The sequence below is a fragment of the Solanum verrucosum genome, unplaced genomic scaffold, assembly GCF_900185275.1.
Source record: "Solanum verrucosum unplaced genomic scaffold, falcon-dt-bn FXZP01000103.1, whole genome shotgun sequence".
NCBI classification, from domain to species: domain Eukaryota; kingdom Viridiplantae; phylum Streptophyta; class Magnoliopsida; order Solanales; family Solanaceae; genus Solanum; species Solanum verrucosum.
Window position 1 is genome coordinate 7,860,205 of NW_026020048.1, and position 18,015 is coordinate 7,878,219.

An 18,015-nucleotide genomic window follows, 5' to 3' on the forward strand; every position below is an offset into this window, starting at 1 on the left:
TGGTGAGCATCCGGTTCGTGGTCCGGCCTCCGTACTGTCAGATTCTACCAATTGGGGTTGAAGTTCTGGTTCAATGTTTTTCGTTCTTGGGTTCTTATATGTAATTCCCTTTAGTTATAGTTGTTCTGTGTACTCGTCGGGCTTATGGGGGTCCGTTCAGGTTTTTATTTAACTTGCGCACGAGTGTACCTTCTGGGCTTATGGGGTCCAGTTAGGTGTAGTTAGCTTATAGATTACTTTAGTTAGTTCTTTCTACACTCTTGTGCATTCCATTGTTACTTAGATTTCCGCTCTTGACCTTCGGTTTATGTTATTCATTCTTTTCATATTGCCTTTACTTTTCAAGTTCAATCGGCCTATGATGCCTACTGGGTACCTATTATTTTGGTACTCATGTTATGCTCTGCATCTATTTCGTGATGCAGGTCCGAGCACCAGTGGCCAGCGTTGATCCAATTTGGAGTAGTCTGATCCGAAGACGGGGGTGAGCACACGACGTTTTGTACTATTTCAGTTTCCATCTGTGTATATAGACTTGTCTTTTATCTTTCGAGACAGTCCAATCTCTGTGGTCCACTTTTGGGACTTGTACTGGTTTTGTTAGTAGCTCTGTACTAGTGACTTCTAGGTTCTAGGAGGGATCTTTATTTGTATATATGTTTTGGTTTGCTTTCGCCTGTTTATGTTGTTATCTTAAATTTTGCCTACTCTTGTTTAGTTTCTGCCCACAAACTCATTACTTGTTGTTCCGGGTTACAGGTTGGCTTACCTACTAGTAGGTTATAGTAGGTGCCATCATGATTCGAGGAATCGGGTTGTGACAGTTATGTCTTAAACTTCTTTTCTTAAAGGGTGTGAAACACCTCAACAATTCAATTAATTTGAAATGGAAGGAGTATTTCCATAAAAAAAAAAAATAGTCACAAACATTATTACAAATCTAGGTGGACATGCATGGAAGGAAAAACATAAATACACAACTTAAGATATCATAATCTCTAAAATTTCATATCAATTAAAAAAATTACAAAACACCCTTCTCGTATACATCCCTAACCCTTTCGGATACATTCATCCTCTCTCGGATACATCTCTATCCCCTCTTCGATATATCCCTCCCATTAAGTAATGTATCATTTGCAATATCGGACAATCAAAAAATGTATCAAAGAGCAATGAAAAATTCAAGATTTTTATAATTGAGAAAACTTTCAAAATAGGATGTAACTATCCCCAAATATATGAAATTTCTATACTTGATACTAAATTCAATTTATTTGACAAGAACAGAAAGACTGCATGAAATTGAGATGGATTATAGAAATGGATATATGTATCTATTTAATATATGTCTATTATCAAAGGTCTGTTTGGTTGCTGGCTAGAGTTTCGGGGAAACAAGACTGCTATGAATCTCTCATATCATTTGTACAACTAGTAAATGTACACACTTTCTCCTTTCATAACATTTCTTGTACATAAAGAATCAAATAAATTGCAAAATTTCATCCCTGTGAAGGGAAAACTTGGCGCAGAATCAACAAATGGAAGCATCGTAGTCTACTACACAACATACAGAACTTACTTTCCTTTTTAAATCTCCTGCAGAAGGAAGAGCCATTATCATTGACTTGGGGGAGTATCCTCGGCGCCCTTTGCTTTTCCTCTGAGCATGTCTGTAAAGCCACCTCTCATGATCCGCCTAAATCTTGTGTCTTCTGCTGGTGCTGCATGTGTGAGGACAGGCCTCAGAGGTTCAACTTCCACTGGTGGTGGTGGTGATGTTGGATCTCCAGCTTCCCTTTTCCCTAGTAAACCACCTTCACCGAAGAAGCTGCTTACTGATGATGCAATTCCCAGATGAGCACCCATTACCTTACTAATCGTATCAAATGTTCCACCAGATCTTTCCCTCATTACTATCTCCAGAGCTTCTTTGTGTGCTGGATCAAGAGAATCAGCATCTTTTAACAGATTTTGAATTGCAGGTAGAAGGAAGTCTCTGACACTTGAAGCAGAAAGATCTGCAGCAGAACAATCATAAACTGAGTAAAGGAAGCTTCCAATGAAACTGTCCAGACAAAATGCGAAAAGCAGATGAAGGTCAGTGCGCGACATTTAGACTTCAATAGCACATGTAGTTACATTTTTGTATTATCAGTAGTACACTACACAACCAGAGGAAAAGAGATCAATAGAACTTGTCCTTAGACCTTCTTCTGACTTTTGCATCCCCTCTGACATTTGATAGATCAGTTGCACCTTCATAGCTTAGAGACTACATAATGAATGCTTTAGTATTCAGTAGAGACAGTCCCAGCAGTCATGTTTCTGCCAAACCTTCGGTAACTATGGCCTCTTTCACTAATTTGAGAGTTTCCTGGCTCTCACTTAACTATCTCAGAACAGGTCCGTCACACACTTGTATTAACATGAACAAGAAAAGGATGCACACTAAACCCAACAAATCACAATCAGCCATTTATGCTAACTTCAGCAAGTATTTAAGTAAAAAATCGGCCATTTTTTAGGTAATTAACTCCTCTTGATGGGACAAAACTCCACGAATCACTTTAATCAACCATTATTGCTAAAGGTAGCTTCACAACCAAATTTCAGGATATTAACCACCTGTATCAGTCAACTGCAATACATAGTTTATTGTACTCTGATTTATCTCTCAAGAAGCAGCTAAACCTGGAGACTGATCATTTTGAAGAGCATTTATATCTTCAGAAAGTAAAGAGATGTATGAAGGAGAAAAATAGAAGAATAATTAAAAGGAGCAAACCGGTAGCATCAAGAGCACGAATTGATTCACAAAATGTGTTGGCTCTCTCACGGCGACGCATCATGTCACTTGAAGGAGGAGGTGTTGCTGTGAGTAGGAAAATCTTGGACAACAAATGTATGCTAAAGTTAAAGAAAGTTAATGAGAATTAGAAATCAAAACTAGTTCTGGCACACATTATAAAAATGCATTGCTACTTCAAGCAGTGCATAAAAGCTAACAGGTTGAGGATATAATCTCTAAGTCCCTCCGTGGTATGTGGCACTGCCATCACCAATGCACGAACTACAGCTAATGTAGCTTCATGTGATCCATCCTCAAGAAAAGCATCCATTTGGACACGTATTTTATCAACAATCTAGCGAGAAAGTTAGAACAGAACGTCTCATTAAAGCCTCTAGATGAACACAACAAGAATGACACCAGATATTTAAGCAAAAACCCTATACCGCATCATTTTTATACTGCTGTGCCACAGCTCCGAAAGCATCAATACTGGCATATTTAACATTCAAGTTTTGGTCAGAACCAAGCGTTACAAGAGCAGGCAAAACATGTGTTGAGGCAACCTTGGCATCAATACATGGAACCTGGTGAAAAAACAAGAATGATCAAAGTAAGTCGCAGACCTTGCTTAAATTTAAGCAATTTCACAAAAACCAAAGGTCTTACAATGACTTTAAAAAGATTGGCAGCTGTCGCCTTCATGTTTATTTCAGAGCTCACAACCATTTCCCAGAGGATGTTAAAAATCATATTGTGATGTTCATCAAAAGTGCTGCAGAAAAATATAGTCAGCCATCATCTAAGGAGTTCAGACACAGAACTGTAATGCCTTTATTAAAATGGCACAAACCAAAGAAAGCGAACAGAAAAGAAAATCTCGCGCTTCACTGTCTGACTCTCTTGTCCTGAAGTTTGAATCAAGAGATTTCTCAAGTACTCTGTCAGTAGTTCATGCTTCCTAGGAGATCCTAAAACACCTGCCAGCAGGAGAGGCAGGACACCGATGGTAGCAAGTCTTCCAGCTACTGCAGTTTTTGGTTTCAAACCTGTTGAGGAGCAAATCAAAACCAATTTGGTAAGGTCTAAACATGATCTATCACTTAAAAGGTTTGATGAAAACAAGAAGTTTTTAACTCATTACCTCTTATTCTTGATTGGCATGTTGCAGGGAAATATGATAAATCACCATCATCACCAACTGCCACCAAGAATACAGGTAGCATGATGTGTGTCAGGTAAGGTTCCCCGAGCAGGTCTGAAACTGCCAATAAAAACTGCATTGCAAAATTAAAGACGAATCCGGGAACAAGGAGGCATTTCCAAAACTAAAGCACCAAAAGTTAAGAGAAACAATTCAAGCTACCCGCGTGATTCGATTCCTTAGGTTATCTTCCTTCTGAGGTAATAGAGAGGCTAGTTCAATCAATGCTGAAAAGCAGTCGATATGCAACCACTCAAAAGAAGGCCAGTCCATCTTTCCTCTGCATAGACAATTCAAATATCTAGCAAGTATTAACTATACATTGTGAGAGCACCTTTGAAGAAGGAATAGAAAGGTAGATTAGAAACGCAGGTAAAAGGGGATATTACCCAGCATACTGTTCAAGAACTAAAGTAGAAAAGACTAGTCTTTCATCATCCGAAACCAATGGGAATGGACAGGTATCAATAGCTTTCTTGCGTACAAATGGAAACAACTCCGTCAGTAAGCGCAGCAGAACATCTATGTTCCACCGCTCTCTCTCTCCTAAAGCACGAAGATGTGACTCAATAGAACCTTCCACCCCTGAAAGTGGTTGACAACGCTGGAAGTAGGGATAATGTTTCAGCTCCATGTTTAAGACAAGTTACTGCTTCAGTGAGGAGAACTAAGTAAATGCAGAATCCATACCTGAGCAGAGCCCAAAGTATGAGATAGTAAGACTTGTAGCAAGTGATCCAATTCCTTCCCCCAGTTTACTAAAGCTGGAACAAGTTCCTTGATTGTTGTTTCCACTACCACTCCAGATGGATCACACACCAATTGAAACATCATCTCCTCAACCTTTACGCACACAACAAAAAAAATAGGAATTGGAGAAAATCCATTTATGTATATGCTATCATCTAATCAGTTTGGGCAGCCACATTAAGACCAGGGGCGGGAAAATGCTCCATTCCTAGACTACGGAGCTTACTTTGTGGGAAATTCTCTCAAGTCACATTTCTTCTCCATGATTGCCTCGAAGCTTATGTAGTGAGGCTGACCTTGAAATATTTGTCCCTACTTGGGAAGAGAGGCAGAAGCAACGCCAAGTTATGAGCAGAAGCCTCCCGAACAACTGTAGCAGAATCCTCAATGAGCTGTTGCACAATAGACAAGATAAGAGAATCTCGGATCTCAGGGCGCACGAATTCAGCAAGTTCCCCACAAGATTGAGCAACTAGCAAGCGGCGCTCCTCATACATGTGATTGATCTACACATCACAACAATTACACCCAGTGTGAAGTAGCAAGAGTAAATGGAGTATATGGTAAAATCATGAGAGCTTCGAGCAGAATGGATAGAAATAAATCTCACTTGTTCCCAACACTGAGGAAGTAGTTCAGTTTCCGTCCTCATCTCTCCAACATTTCTGGCAAGAGTGACACAAGCCTAAACATGATACAAAAATTTCGTGGAATGCTCTACTTTTTGACGAAATTCTAGTATGAAACAAAGGTTTTGCAGTCTTACATCCATTATAATCCGTCTCTGTTCTTCATCGGGACGCTTGATTAAGTTGAATAATGTATGGGTCAAGGAATCCCGTGTACTGCTATCTGGGTGGCGCTCAATTGCGCACATTATAAGAGGAAGAAGCTCCTGCAAGATACAACACCAATAAAATGGAATGCCGGCTACTTAGTCTAGAATTTTTTTAAATCCATTATTGTTGCTGAAAATTATTTAGGAGCTGTTGAAACAAAATTTGGAAAGAAAAGTGAGTGGAAGTTGAAGATTTGTTAGGATAGTTGTAGCTTTTTTTTTTAAGATATGTAAAAAAAATTGTGAGTGGGAAGAGACTTTTTCAATGGAAAAACACCCTTCAAGCACAACTTCATTGGAAATTTAACTTTTTCTTGGAAAAACTCAACGAGCACATGTTTTTCAGGGGAAAAATATATAAAACTTGAAAAGATTTTCTCAGAAGGATAAGTTAAGGGGTTAGAGCATCATAATTCAGAAGAATAAGTTTTAGAATAAAAAATGGCAAAACATACCTCTCGGTGGTTGATCAATACATAAGGTACAATTTTTGGCAATGCATCTGAAAGGATCTGAATAGTCCCCAAACCCTGCGAAATCCAAAAAATTTAAAGCATAATTGCCTAGCAAAAATGTTACCAGGTAAGGGTTACCATGTATATATCTGAGAGAGAGAGAGAGAGCTTACAATCTTTTGAGCATTTGATTCAACCAATAGATTGTCTGGTTTCAAGATTAGTCCTTTAGCTTCTGAAGGTAGCTCACCATTTTGTTTGAGTACATTCTCAACTTTATCACCAACACAATTATCATGTGAAACTTCTACTACTCTCTCAGGTTCAGTAATTGTGTCAGCAGAGGTTTGAGTCATCAATAACTGAGAATCAGAGGTTTGAGTCATCGATAACTGAGAACCTGCAGCTCCTAAGTCTCCAGAAGAAACACCAGCTGAATCATCAAAGACATTATGATCACTTGATTTTTCAACTTCATTTTCAGGACATGTATTTCTAGTTTCTTCATTGATATTTTCAAGAGACTCGCTGTTCAAAGAATTTGTTGCCAGTTTCAACCTCTGGATTTCATTCTGTAGAACCTTTATCTCTTCCTTGTAACTGTCTGTTGATGGTAAGTCAACACCTTCAAAATCACTTGCTACGAAATTCCGAGCAGAACGAGCACCCTCTATATGCATTTTTAGCGAAGTTATTTCAGCTCTGCATTCATTCAATTCTTGTCTTTGACTCTCTAGAGACTGTTTCAAACTCTGAACCTGAAGTACGATTCTTCAACTATGAGGTATGTGCATGCTACACATGAAAACTCTTGTAAAAACATAGAACACACAAAAGAAATTACCAGAATCTCCTTGTCCTTCATTTCCTTCTGCAATGCTTCTAAGGATTTTGCCAATACTTTGACTTGGGCATCTGCCATATCTTTACTCTTCAGCAAGGACTGCTTTTCATGTTTCAGCTTGTCATTTTCTTTCACCAACGACTCGTTTTCTCTAAGCATAGCAATTTTTTCCTACAAATAAGCCACGATTCTTTTCAAAAATAGCACACGAGAATAAAGCACCAGCGACATATGTGTAGAGTTTTCAGTAAATAAAGTAAGAACTTTGTCAGTTCTGTTGTCGACTGCTCCCACCAACTTTAAGACATTTGATAGAGAAGTATCAAGCAATTCACGTTCTTGTTCAAAAAAGCAGTATAATTACGCAGACATAGAGGATAAATGTTTTACTTTAATGCTTATCTAGAGAGAGTGAGGCTTCTTTTCTCTAGGACTTCCTTGCAGAGATGGGCTTAGGAATCATGGATGATGCAGGCTAGAGTTTAAGTGGCAGAAATGAATTGGCAGAATTTCTTGATTGAATTTCCGTCTGAAAGGAAGCGGAGAGGATAAGATGGGTGAGTGGTCCTGGATAGTGAAAAATTATTGCTAGAAAGCTGGTCACCATTAACAGGCTGCAACAGGAGTCGGAGCCCAATCACATTCAGGCAAGCTAAGTGGGATTACCTCCTCATTATAGTCTGAAAATATATTTAAAACAGTTGAAGGGCTTACTCTGTATTGTCTAAACTCAAAAAAAAATAATAGGAAAAAAAGATTAATATTGGACTAGTCTTAGATCTGAAGGCCTAAATTTGACACCAAACAGTATCCGAAGGTCTCTAATAGCAGACAGGAGAAAATAGAATTGTAAGCAAAATCAGATGTGATGCAAGTAAGGTATGCAAAGACAAAACCAGGACTTGAAAGAGAAAGCATTCATACCTAATGCACAATAAGATAACTGGATGGATGTATTGTTCCTTCCCAAATTAAATCGTGACAAAATAGAGAATTATAATTCAGTGCTGGAAGAAGGAAGGATAGAGTAAATCACTTAAAATTTGTAGTTACCCTAGCTTGACTGTAAGAGATGTGAAGTGTACACATATGATATTAACGTAGATTTTACTACCCAGATGGATTTTAGTGGCAAGCATACATGTCGTAAAACTGGTTGTATCAACTGTTCAAAAAGTACCTCAGCAGCCTCTGAGGTGGAAGACAGGTACTGGTAATAGTAATGGCGCAAAGCATCTGGAATGCATGCAGAGGAGTTCTGCTGAACATCTAGGTCTTGATCAGTAACCTGTCATACATAATAAATAAGTTACCAACACTTCTAAAATGACATCTCAGCATAGTGCCAACGATCTGATGCACATGTCTCACACATTAGTCCTGTTATGGTCAAGGCCCTCCGCCTAGTAAGTGCATAAATTAGATGAGGGGCTGTACAGTAAAGGCATCTGAAAGACGATGATAGAATAATAGAAAACTCATTACCCAATTCAAACCGTGCCAGCGTACCCTTTTACGTTTGGTGGGATATGGTAAATAGCACCCTTCCCCCTAAACTTCCCCGCCCAGGAGCCAAACAGCAAGTTTTTCCAATTTTGATCCCTGGGTGAATCGAATCCCCAACCTCATGGCTGGAGGTGAGGCCCCTATCCTGAAATACTACTTTTATAAACCAAGTTTTTACTCTTTCCAGTATAAGATTTCCAAGGGCTGATATTTTAGAAGAAGCCATGAAATATTTCTAAGTAGTTTCCAAGATTTTAACTCTGAAAAAACAACTGCCTTACTGAGATGTGTCCCAAACTTGCTTTTAATTACCTCCAATCCATAATATCTAAAAATTGTTCCATTTTCTGAGATAATTGGCAAGCTGAATATCATGGTTCATTGAAATGTTGACGGTTGAATGAAAAAGAGAAATTCTTGGTCTCTAGTACATGAGGAATAAATTTTCCTAATCTGATTATGGAATGAACCTTTGCCTTTACATTTTCTCATATCTTGTACAACCCCAACTGCTAGTCTAATCCTGACTCTTGACCAACCGGAAGCAAAGGTGATTACAAAGTGAAGTTCAAGACGTAACTGCGGCCTGATTGAATAGAATTAAACATAAGGCATTGGTTGCTAGTATAGAATCAATTATTTTACTTTCTCTTCTGGGGAAGCATTGATTACCTTGATATCTGCTCATAGTCTCAGTTTTTACAAAGTGAAGTTCAAGACGTAAATGCGGCCTGGTTGAATAGAATTTAAAAAAAAAGGCATTGGTTGCTAGTATAGAATCAATTATTTTTTTATTTTTTATTATTATTTTTTTTTTTTCTTTATCAAAAAAAAGAATCAATTATTTTACTTTCTCTTCTTGGGAAGGATTCATTACCTTGACATTTGCTCATAGTCTCAGTTTTTCCCTTGTAATTGTGGGATATAATATAATATCTTCTACACCTAAGTGGTAGTCACCTTAGAACATATTCCCTCCATTCCAGTTTGTGTGACAACATTTCCTTTTTAGTCCTCTCCAAAATGATATATAACTTTCTAAACTTTTTTGAAAAAAAAAACTTAATTTAAGCTTCTCAATTTACGCTTAATGACGAACTTTTATAGCCATGCAAATGTCATCACATGTTTCAGACCACAAGTTTTCAAAAGTCTTACGACCATACAAATGCTATGGCATGTCTAAGCTTACAAGTTTTAAGAGTTTTCAGTTCTTTCTTGAACTCCATATTAGTCAAACTATGCCATATAAATTGAAACAAGGGAGTACTGGAGAATATTGAATTATTTTTTATACCTTTTATAGAAACCTAGCAGTCCCATAGGATCATTTTCATATAGTAACTAAAATTTATTGAAAATGTGATAATTTCTATATGCGAGGGGGATTTTTCAAAGTCTACCCATTATCTATACACGTCAGAACATCATGTGTGCTCCAAAATAAATCCAATGGTCTTTTGAATTTTAGGGCAGGCGCTGGGGATATAGGGAACCGTGTTTAAAGGACACACTTCTTACTATATCTTCACATTTAACATAAATCAAGAAAAGAGGCCACGCTACTTAAAGTTCTACCGGGAATTTGGCTAATCATTTCTCAATATAAGTACTTGTAATTTCTGTCATGAAGATGTCGACTGCAGCATTTATGTTTAACATAGCTGAAGCACCAAATTTTTAGGTTATCATAATTAATAGACCAAACAGGTGGAAATACAGAAGAAGAAGATATGGAAAACTGAGCATATAGCTCCATGACACAATGTAGATAAAAATGCAATTCTTCTTCAGTTTAGTGATGAACATCAAGAAATCAGCAAGTCGCCTTTCTATCAATTATTACCTCTTCCAATAATGTCATTGCAGTCAAGCGATATCCTGCTAATAGTAAATACTCCTTTACAGCATAGTTCAAATCCTTCCGCTCATTATCCTTCAAAGGACCCAAATCAGAGAAAGAACCTTCCCTCTTCTGCTGTTGAAAATCCGTTCCATGGTTTTCAGAGGGATCGATCTTTGAATCTGCATGATGAATATACAGATCTATTCACATATACAAAATGACAATATTCAACGCAGACATATGCAACCCATATCTATGACAGAATCACCAATCCTTCCAAAAACTACCTTAAGCTCAGACATGATGAGCCTATCATTTATCCTGACATCAATTCTACATCTACCTCGTGATACAACTTCAATTAAAAATATTATTACAGACTAGACTAGTTAACATTTGCAAGAACTTTATCTGAATGAATGAGCAAAGGAAATGAAGTTAATATTAGAAGAGGCAATTAAAATGCAGAACAGTTTTAGGGATATACCACTTATTGGACAAGGAATAGTCTGACTTTTCTTTTGCAACTCACTCTTTAGCTGCACAATGTCCTCTTGAGATAAACGAAACTCATATTCACAGAGTGCCAACTTTTCTTCCAGAGCTTCTTTCTCTTCAAGCAAACTTTGGGGATCTGCAACTGTTTTCATAAATGAATAGCTATTAGTCATGAAAGATAAATTATACATAGGACCATGAGAACTAAAAAGTATAAGTGAGGTTGTAATTATTACCACTTAACACTGTCAATAATGAAGAACAAAATGCTTGAGATTCTACACAGAATCAGTGAAATTCAGCCAAATCCAAATCAAGATACCCCCAGTCCCACTCCTTTTCTCTGAAGTGGAAAATGGTGGCTAAACCTCTAGCAATGATTTCAAAATCTATTTGAAGCCTCTGTTATTGAATGTGACATTCTAAACTGATGGATAAAGCTTTGTCTAAAAATCGCATACCAAAAGGCTGCATCGTCAAAATCCTTATCACAGAATTTAATTGCAAAATGTTGGACTCTTACTCAATTAAATGGTATACTCCACCAGAAAAACTAGGCGATTTCTTCCAATTTACCTAATCTTTGGTGGCAAAGTTAAGCACTACTTGTGCTGGTGGGAGGTAGCAAGTACCCTGATGGAATAGTTGAGGTATGCACAAACTGGCCGGGACACCACCATCATAAAATGTTAGTATATGCCACCAGTTGCAGGTCGCTCTTCTCATACACGACGGCATCTTATTTTTAAAACCAGCATATAGTTCTTATTTTTTTTGGTTAATCATTTGTTCTTAACATAAAGAACTTCAGCAGAAGACAAGCTCAATTAAACAAGCTTCAAGATTGTGCAGGGCTAACTCACATGTAAATGTATTTGAGGTTTTCTTTACTGAACCAAATATCAATGTTCTAATTTTCTAAGAGATTTCATTCGAAGTGCTAAATTTGGAGATCTAGCCATCATGATGTATCTTTGTTGATTTATATACTACCATAACTTGAATTCTTGACCACCAATGCATAAATTGACCGGTCTTCAATCTTTTTGCCGACATTAATGTAGAAACTTTTCTACCCAAAATTTTCATACATATAATGTACATAATAACATCAAAAAAAAGTGTAATAACAATTTGAACTTCCACTTTGACAGAAAAAAATACATATGAAGCTTCAAAGTTTTTCTCTTTCCTTCTTTTTCTTCCTCTTTTTTTTTTGGGAGGGGGGGGGAAATTACCAAGAGTTATTGAAGAAAATAGCAACTTTTCCATGAAACTTTCATAAATTGCTCATGTTGTTCACGAAATCCAAACATTCTTGGTCAGAACAGAAAAGGACAGACTACTCACATGGAAAGCAATAGGTTCTCTTGGTTTCAATTGAAAGGAAAATATCCTACCGACAATATACACACACGAACCAATATCGCTTGCAGGACATTTCACTACAACAAGCTATTGAGAAAAAAAAAACAAGGACATAAACCCATCTGCTCCAACCTTGGTGGCAGTTTACCCACCAACCGCCACCTATACGTGAGGGCTATAGCAATCTGCTTGATGATTGGCCGAGGTGTGCACAGTTGATCCAAACACCACCATCATAAACAAAACAAAAAAAAAGTAAAAAAAGTAACAACATGACAAGCACCCAAGAAGAAATACAGCTAATGGAAAAGGAAAAAAGAGCTCCGCTAAAGACCACAACAATAACTGACATTGGAAAAACTACTGAGCTAAACTATTTTACCATGATATGTTAGAACACCCTAACTGAGTAAATGATGTTTATGGCATCCTCCGGATTTCAAAAGAAAATGAATGACCACCCTTAAGCTCCTTTTCTTGCTAAAGCCCTTGTTCTATTTAAATATTTTCCATAGCCACCTTATGGTCGATGGTAATTAATTAATTATAAGCATCGTTATCTCTATTACCTCATTTACAAAATTAGTATGCTAAATGTCTAAGTCAAGTCAATAACACCAAGATTCTAGCACAAGCAAACATGTTTCACCATTCATAATAACGAAATACGCATAGAGAATCACTTATTCCTCCAATTTATACAACAAAATACTCTGGCTTAAAATTTTCGGATCATTCAATATTTCATTGAGGGAATGAATCTTACACAGTCAAACATGTAATACTTATTCTGTATACTCAATTTTGTTCTTATATTACATGAGATTCCTCAGTCAGGGTGCTGAAACTCAACAGCTAGTCCTAAAAAATGCTGTTGCAGCATGATGTTCATCAGAAGTCAAAAGCACAATACAACTCAAACACAACCTAATCTTAATCAAAGGGATTGATTCACTCAATTTCAGCTGAAATAGTATGGAAATGATTGTCACAACAATATATAGCAAATGCAGAAAATGTGCATAAACACACCGGATTTAGTTAATGGATAGGGTAAGTAGGAAATCAATAGAAAGGACATGAGAAACGACAAACCTCTGATAGAATTGAAGCGAGAGATCTGATCAGGAGGGAATTGGGAAGGATCGGAGAAGAACTGTTTGAGACGAATTGCCTGATCGTCACGGCCATCATCGAGAAGCTCGTGAAGGAGCTCGAATGCCGATAACAAGTAGTTCTCTTCCAAGAGAAAATTCACCACGCAATTGCATAAGGACGATTTCTCCACGTCCATTTGATCTCCTCTCCTGTCTTCAACTGTACATCAACATATCGTTTCAATTTTTGAGATCAATACAATGGCATCGGTGGAATGGAGGGAATTTGATGGAGCCAAGTTGAAGTTGCGGTGCGAGAAGCTGTACAACGAGCCTTGTTAGTGTCACGCACAATTCTTTCGGTTCGATCCAAACAGTCACGTGATTTGTCTTGAGAGCCGTGGATCGATCGCTGAGATCTATTTTATGCACATGTACTCCCTCCTTCTCTCTTGATGAATAAATATGTTTATTTTGTTTGGAATATGTTTTTTTTAAAATATAGTAACATACTTTCTGCATTTCAAATTAATTAAATTATTGAGGTATTTCACATTCTTTAAGAAAAGAAAATTAAGACATAAATTAAGTTTAACTTTCTATTTTTATCCTTATTAATTATTGTCAAATTTATGATTAAAATAACTAAACATTAATTAATAACTAATTCAAATACTAACTAATGAAGCGTAAAGTTGGAAGAATATTTTAAAAGTAGTATTGAAAATTGAACAATTAAGTTAATTTAAAAAATGAAAAATGTTTCAACAATTCAATTAATTTGAAATGGAGGGAGTATTTATTAATAAAGATATTTTTAGATAAGACTATTAATGATAAGGATATTGTTCAATTTCATATAATATAAGGATATCCAAAGAAAAAAAATGATATTTTCTTTGTATTTGAAAATTATTTAATTTAAATTGTTAATTTTATATTTAATAACATGGTCTTATTTAGTCATAAAAATATCTTGACATATTTTAAATCACATAATTCAAAGTGCCATGTAGGGAAAAAATTAGAAGGTCTATTATGGATTTGCATGAGTCAAGTAGTAGTTTTAGCACTCAAGTGTGTGGCCTAATGGTGAATAAAGTGATTAAGTGGAGGTGACAGATGTTTATGTAAATTAAGTTGGCTTGGTTCTTGGACACCACGGTCAAAAATTTGTTAAATTTATAAATATGTAATTATGAACACCGTCATATTATAATACTATTAAATTGAAATAGTAGTTAAACCTCTACTAACACCGTCCATATGGTTTAGAATCTGACGATGTGGCGACTCATGCACCCTAACATACTGGGGGAGTAGCAACAATACTTGTTCTGTACTGAAACATTGGTCCCCTACTTCTTAAATCTGTTAAAATTGTTGACAGAAATGTTTGATTCCCAAATTTTTGGGCAAATTCTTTCAACCAAACGCCATTTGAAAAGCTGTTTAGTTTTTAAAAAATAAAATGAAAAGGACTTTTGAAATAGTTTTGATAGCTCAAGAATGGCTATAAACAGACTTTTGAATTGTTATGTGTCATTAAGAACTACATACAAGTGTTTTTGTTTCTCATGCTATGTGTGGATGTAGAATAATAGTCAACTACATTTCTGTGGGGGGTTTTACGTGCAGCAAGGCAAGAGTAATCAAGTGACAAGACAAACGCCACGATTTAGAAAAACAATTCTCATTTTTTATTTTTTCAAAAACTACAAAAATACAAAAATAAAATACGCCGACAGGTTATAAAAATTAAAAAGGATACTACTCCTCCTTCCATGATGTATTACTGGACTCATGTTGACCTGACACACACCTTAAGAAAACTTTAATTAGAGGTGTATTTTATTAAATTAACTTATTGACAATGCTTTGAAACTCAAAAAAAAAAAATTAATTATTTAATACTAAGGATAATCTGATTAAAAAAAAAAACTCTTTGTTTTGCTAAATAGGCAGGGTGAAGGGTAAGTAACTCATTTTGTGCCACTAGATTGATAGTTGAGTTGCCCTTGAGGAAAAGACAAGATTTTTGCTTGTAATAGCAGCCAATCATCAATAGCTTTATCCCTCCTCCTCAATTTTCCTTTTATTTCATGGATTTTTTATGGAGCTCATAACACCTACTCCAGCTGGCAATTCCAGAATCATACTGATGAACCATTTTTCTGATGTACTTTCCACCAACCATTACCAGGTAAATATCCTCTCCTTCTAGCTATATTGTACATATAGTTCCATGACATGTGTATATGAAGATTCTAAGATTTTGTTTTCAACAGTCTTAGCAGCAGACAGAGCTCCATCTAAGGAGTGACTTCTCTTTTGATGCCAATTTATAGAGCAATCCAAAAGGGGAGGAGAGTTTCATGAAAGAGAGCTTAGGGTCATCAGTTAAGGCAGCCATTGATTTGTACAGAGGAAATTCTGCAATGAACCAATCCTCAATTATGAAGTCTTTAGAGGTAAAATACTACTAGTATATGTTCTACCCAATTTACATTCACCATATTTGAGTCTTTTTTGGTGAACTAACCTTAGTATTGCATACTCTTATCAGAAGCCATATGCAAGAACCAGCCAACTTCACCTAGCAAGAAGGGACATGGGGCGACTCGGTGAGAACAGAAAAGTTGCAGAGGTAGAAAAAGCCCAAGCAGAAACTGAGCTTTTGGACGCGAGAAAGATGGTGAAGGAGCTAAGTTCAAGGATAGAAGAGTTGAATTCAAGATTAAGTGTCCAGAATCAAGATTTGGAGAAACTAAAGACGGCAAAAAGAGGGGGAAATTGGGGGGATCCTCAGAATAATCAGCACTCCAAAGTAGTAGCAGAGTTGGGATATGCAAAAGAAGAGCTGATTAAGCTTAAACAAGATATGGCTTCTATCATAGAAGAAAAAAGAAGAGCAGAGCAAGAAATAGAAACCTCTAGTTTGAAAATGCAATCTTTTTCAAGCAAAGTAGAAGCGTTAAGGAAGGAGGTTGAGGAACTTAATGAAGAGCTCGTGCTAGTTGAGCTAGCTCGAATCGAGGCAATTAAAGAATTCAGAGCAATTGAAGCTCAAAGAAGGGAAGACGCCGAGAAACATTCTGCAGCAATGGAGGAGAACAGGAAGAAAATAAATGACATGGTCCAAGAAATTCAGATATCAGAGGAGCTACAAGAAAAGCTGGCCTCGACAACTTCAGATGTCCAAGTTTTGCAAAGTGAATTGAAGCAAGTCAAGGATATGGACAGATGGACTCAGAAAAACGAGAGTTTGAGGTTCGGGTCTGATTTCCTGGAGAAAGACTTATCTTTGTTGCAGTCATTGAAAGAAGACTTGGAGACAGCAAAGAATGAATTAGCTTCCATAAAAAGAGACAGCTTTCAGTTCATGGCTTCAATGGACGTTGCGAGGAATGAGCTCAAACGCATCTCTGAGGAATCAGCTCGATTCAAGAAAAAGGGAAACAAAGCAGACTCGACAATTCAGAACCTCAACACGAAGCTTCTGAGGGCAAAAGCCAAACTGGAAGCTGCATCAGACAATGAAGGAAAAGCAACCTCTATTGCTTCAAGTTTATTGCTCAGTCTTGAACAATTGACAAATGAAGCTGAAGAATCTGAGAAAGAAAGAGTGACTGCCATTGAGGAAGCTGCAAAAGTCAAAGAAGAAATTCAGAAAACACAATCTGAAACAGTCTTGGCCGAGGAAAGATGGGAAGCTGCAATACAAGAGCTTGAAACAATCAAATTATCAGAAGCTACTGTCCTAAGCAACCTAAAAAGACTTACTGATGTAACTATGAAAAGTAGAGCCTCTGCTTCCACCTCCACAATAACTATTTCAAGATTTGAGTATGAGTACTTAAAAGGACGTGCAGGACAGGCAGTTGAAATTGCTGATAAGAAAGTTGAAGCAGCTGAGGCGTGGGTAAAAGCTTTGCAAGCAAGTGAAAAGGAGATCTCAATGAAGACAGAGGCCATCAGAAAGGAAATCCAAGAGCTTAAGATGGAAGAAGAGCAAAAAGGCCTGAAAGTGGAACATTCACCTTCTATAAGGATGTTGGTCGATATGCAGTTGCAGAAATGGGAGGAGATACATGGAAAAGACCTGGAACAATCTCAGAACGGTTCACGTACAAAATCCAACTCAATAAGTGGAAAAATGACACCAGCAAGACGAGCTAAGTTCAGAAAGTCAGCATCTCCTGCACCTCGAACACCTAGAGCTTCTTCCTTCGCGGTTAAGAGAAGAAGAAAGGTAATACCAAACATAGCTAAGTTATTTATTAGCAAGAGCAATGATGAGAACCTGTAAGCTATATTATTGCAGCTGCAAATACTTGCCAAAGTTTTCTGATGTAAGAGATACGATCCCACTAAATCCTAGTGCTGTTTGTCTCTGCATGTTTTCTCTGATGGATGGCCTGTTCATCCTGAGATTCTGTATAGTGAGAGCAATAACAAGAAAGAGAAAATTCACACAAGAAACCAACTCTTCACAGACTTCACATCAGAACAACATCACCCAATTTTACTTGTTTTACTTTGTCCCCACCAGTTGGAAAGGTTCAACAGATACAAAATTTGGAGATCTTGATAAATCCTTATTCAACTAATGAAACTTCTGCACAAAAGAAGATTAATAATGCAAGTAATTAATCTTCTTGTCCTGTACACCTTCTAATGTATGTCTTCAGATATACACACCATCTTGTTCTCATGATACACTGCACAGGCACTGTTACTTCAATAGGAGGGATAGGAGTACAACTACATTCTTGAATACCAGTGTCATGTTTAGGACGTGTCACAGGGCCAAAT

General features: G+C 36.9%; 2 protein-coding genes across 2 annotated transcripts; one reads left to right on the plus strand and one right to left on the minus strand.

Moving 5' to 3' along the window:
- Positions 1-1,459: 1,459 nt before the first annotated feature.
- LOC125821947 (uncharacterized) lies at positions 1,460-13,538 on the minus strand. The gene is made up of 19 exons (XM_049501300.1): positions 13,199-13,538; positions 10,725-10,877; positions 10,238-10,416; positions 8,066-8,173; positions 6,886-7,056; positions 6,215-6,799; positions 6,042-6,116; positions 5,515-5,643; positions 5,359-5,433; positions 5,045-5,254; positions 4,689-4,841; positions 4,388-4,602; positions 4,161-4,278; positions 3,939-4,071; positions 3,648-3,843; positions 3,464-3,569; positions 3,241-3,381; positions 2,792-3,149; positions 1,460-2,024 (listed from the first exon to the last, which is right to left on the minus strand). The coding sequence occupies exons 1-18, from the start codon at positions 13,395-13,397 to the stop codon at positions 2,985-2,987; spliced, it is 3,111 nt and encodes a 1,036-aa protein (XP_049357257.1). The 5' UTR covers positions 13,398-13,538; the 3' UTR covers positions 1,460-2,024; positions 2,792-2,984.
- A 1,885-nt stretch (positions 13,539-15,423) lies between these two features.
- LOC125822432 (protein PLASTID MOVEMENT IMPAIRED 2) lies at positions 15,424-17,668 on the plus strand. The gene is made up of 2 exons (XM_049501827.1): positions 15,424-15,671; positions 15,767-17,668. Exons 1-2 carry the CDS (start codon positions 15,576-15,578, stop codon positions 17,507-17,509), a joined length of 1,839 nt encoding a protein of 612 aa, XP_049357784.1. The 5' UTR covers positions 15,424-15,575; the 3' UTR covers positions 17,510-17,668.
- The last annotated feature ends 347 nt before the right edge of the window (positions 17,669-18,015 follow it).

Coding starts and splice junctions, on each gene's coding strand:
- LOC125821947 (XM_049501300.1), bottom strand. CDS start 13,397: ATGGACGTGGAGAAATCGTCCTTATGCAATTGCGTGGTGAATTTTCTC. Junction 10,878..13,198: donor TCGCTTCAATTCTATCAGAG/GTTTGTCGTTTC, acceptor TTATGAAAACAG/TTGCAGATCCCCAAAGTTTG. Junction 4,603..4,688: donor ATACTTTGGGCTCTGCTCAG/GTATGGATTCTG, acceptor CCCTACTTCCAG/CGTTGTCAACCACTTTCAGG.
- LOC125822432 (XM_049501827.1), top strand. CDS start 15,576: ATGAAAGAGAGCTTAGGGTCATCAGTTAAGGCAGCCATTGATTTGTAC. Junction 15,672..15,766: donor CAATTATGAAGTCTTTAGAG/GTAAAATACTAC, acceptor TACTCTTATCAG/AAGCCATATGCAAGAACCAG.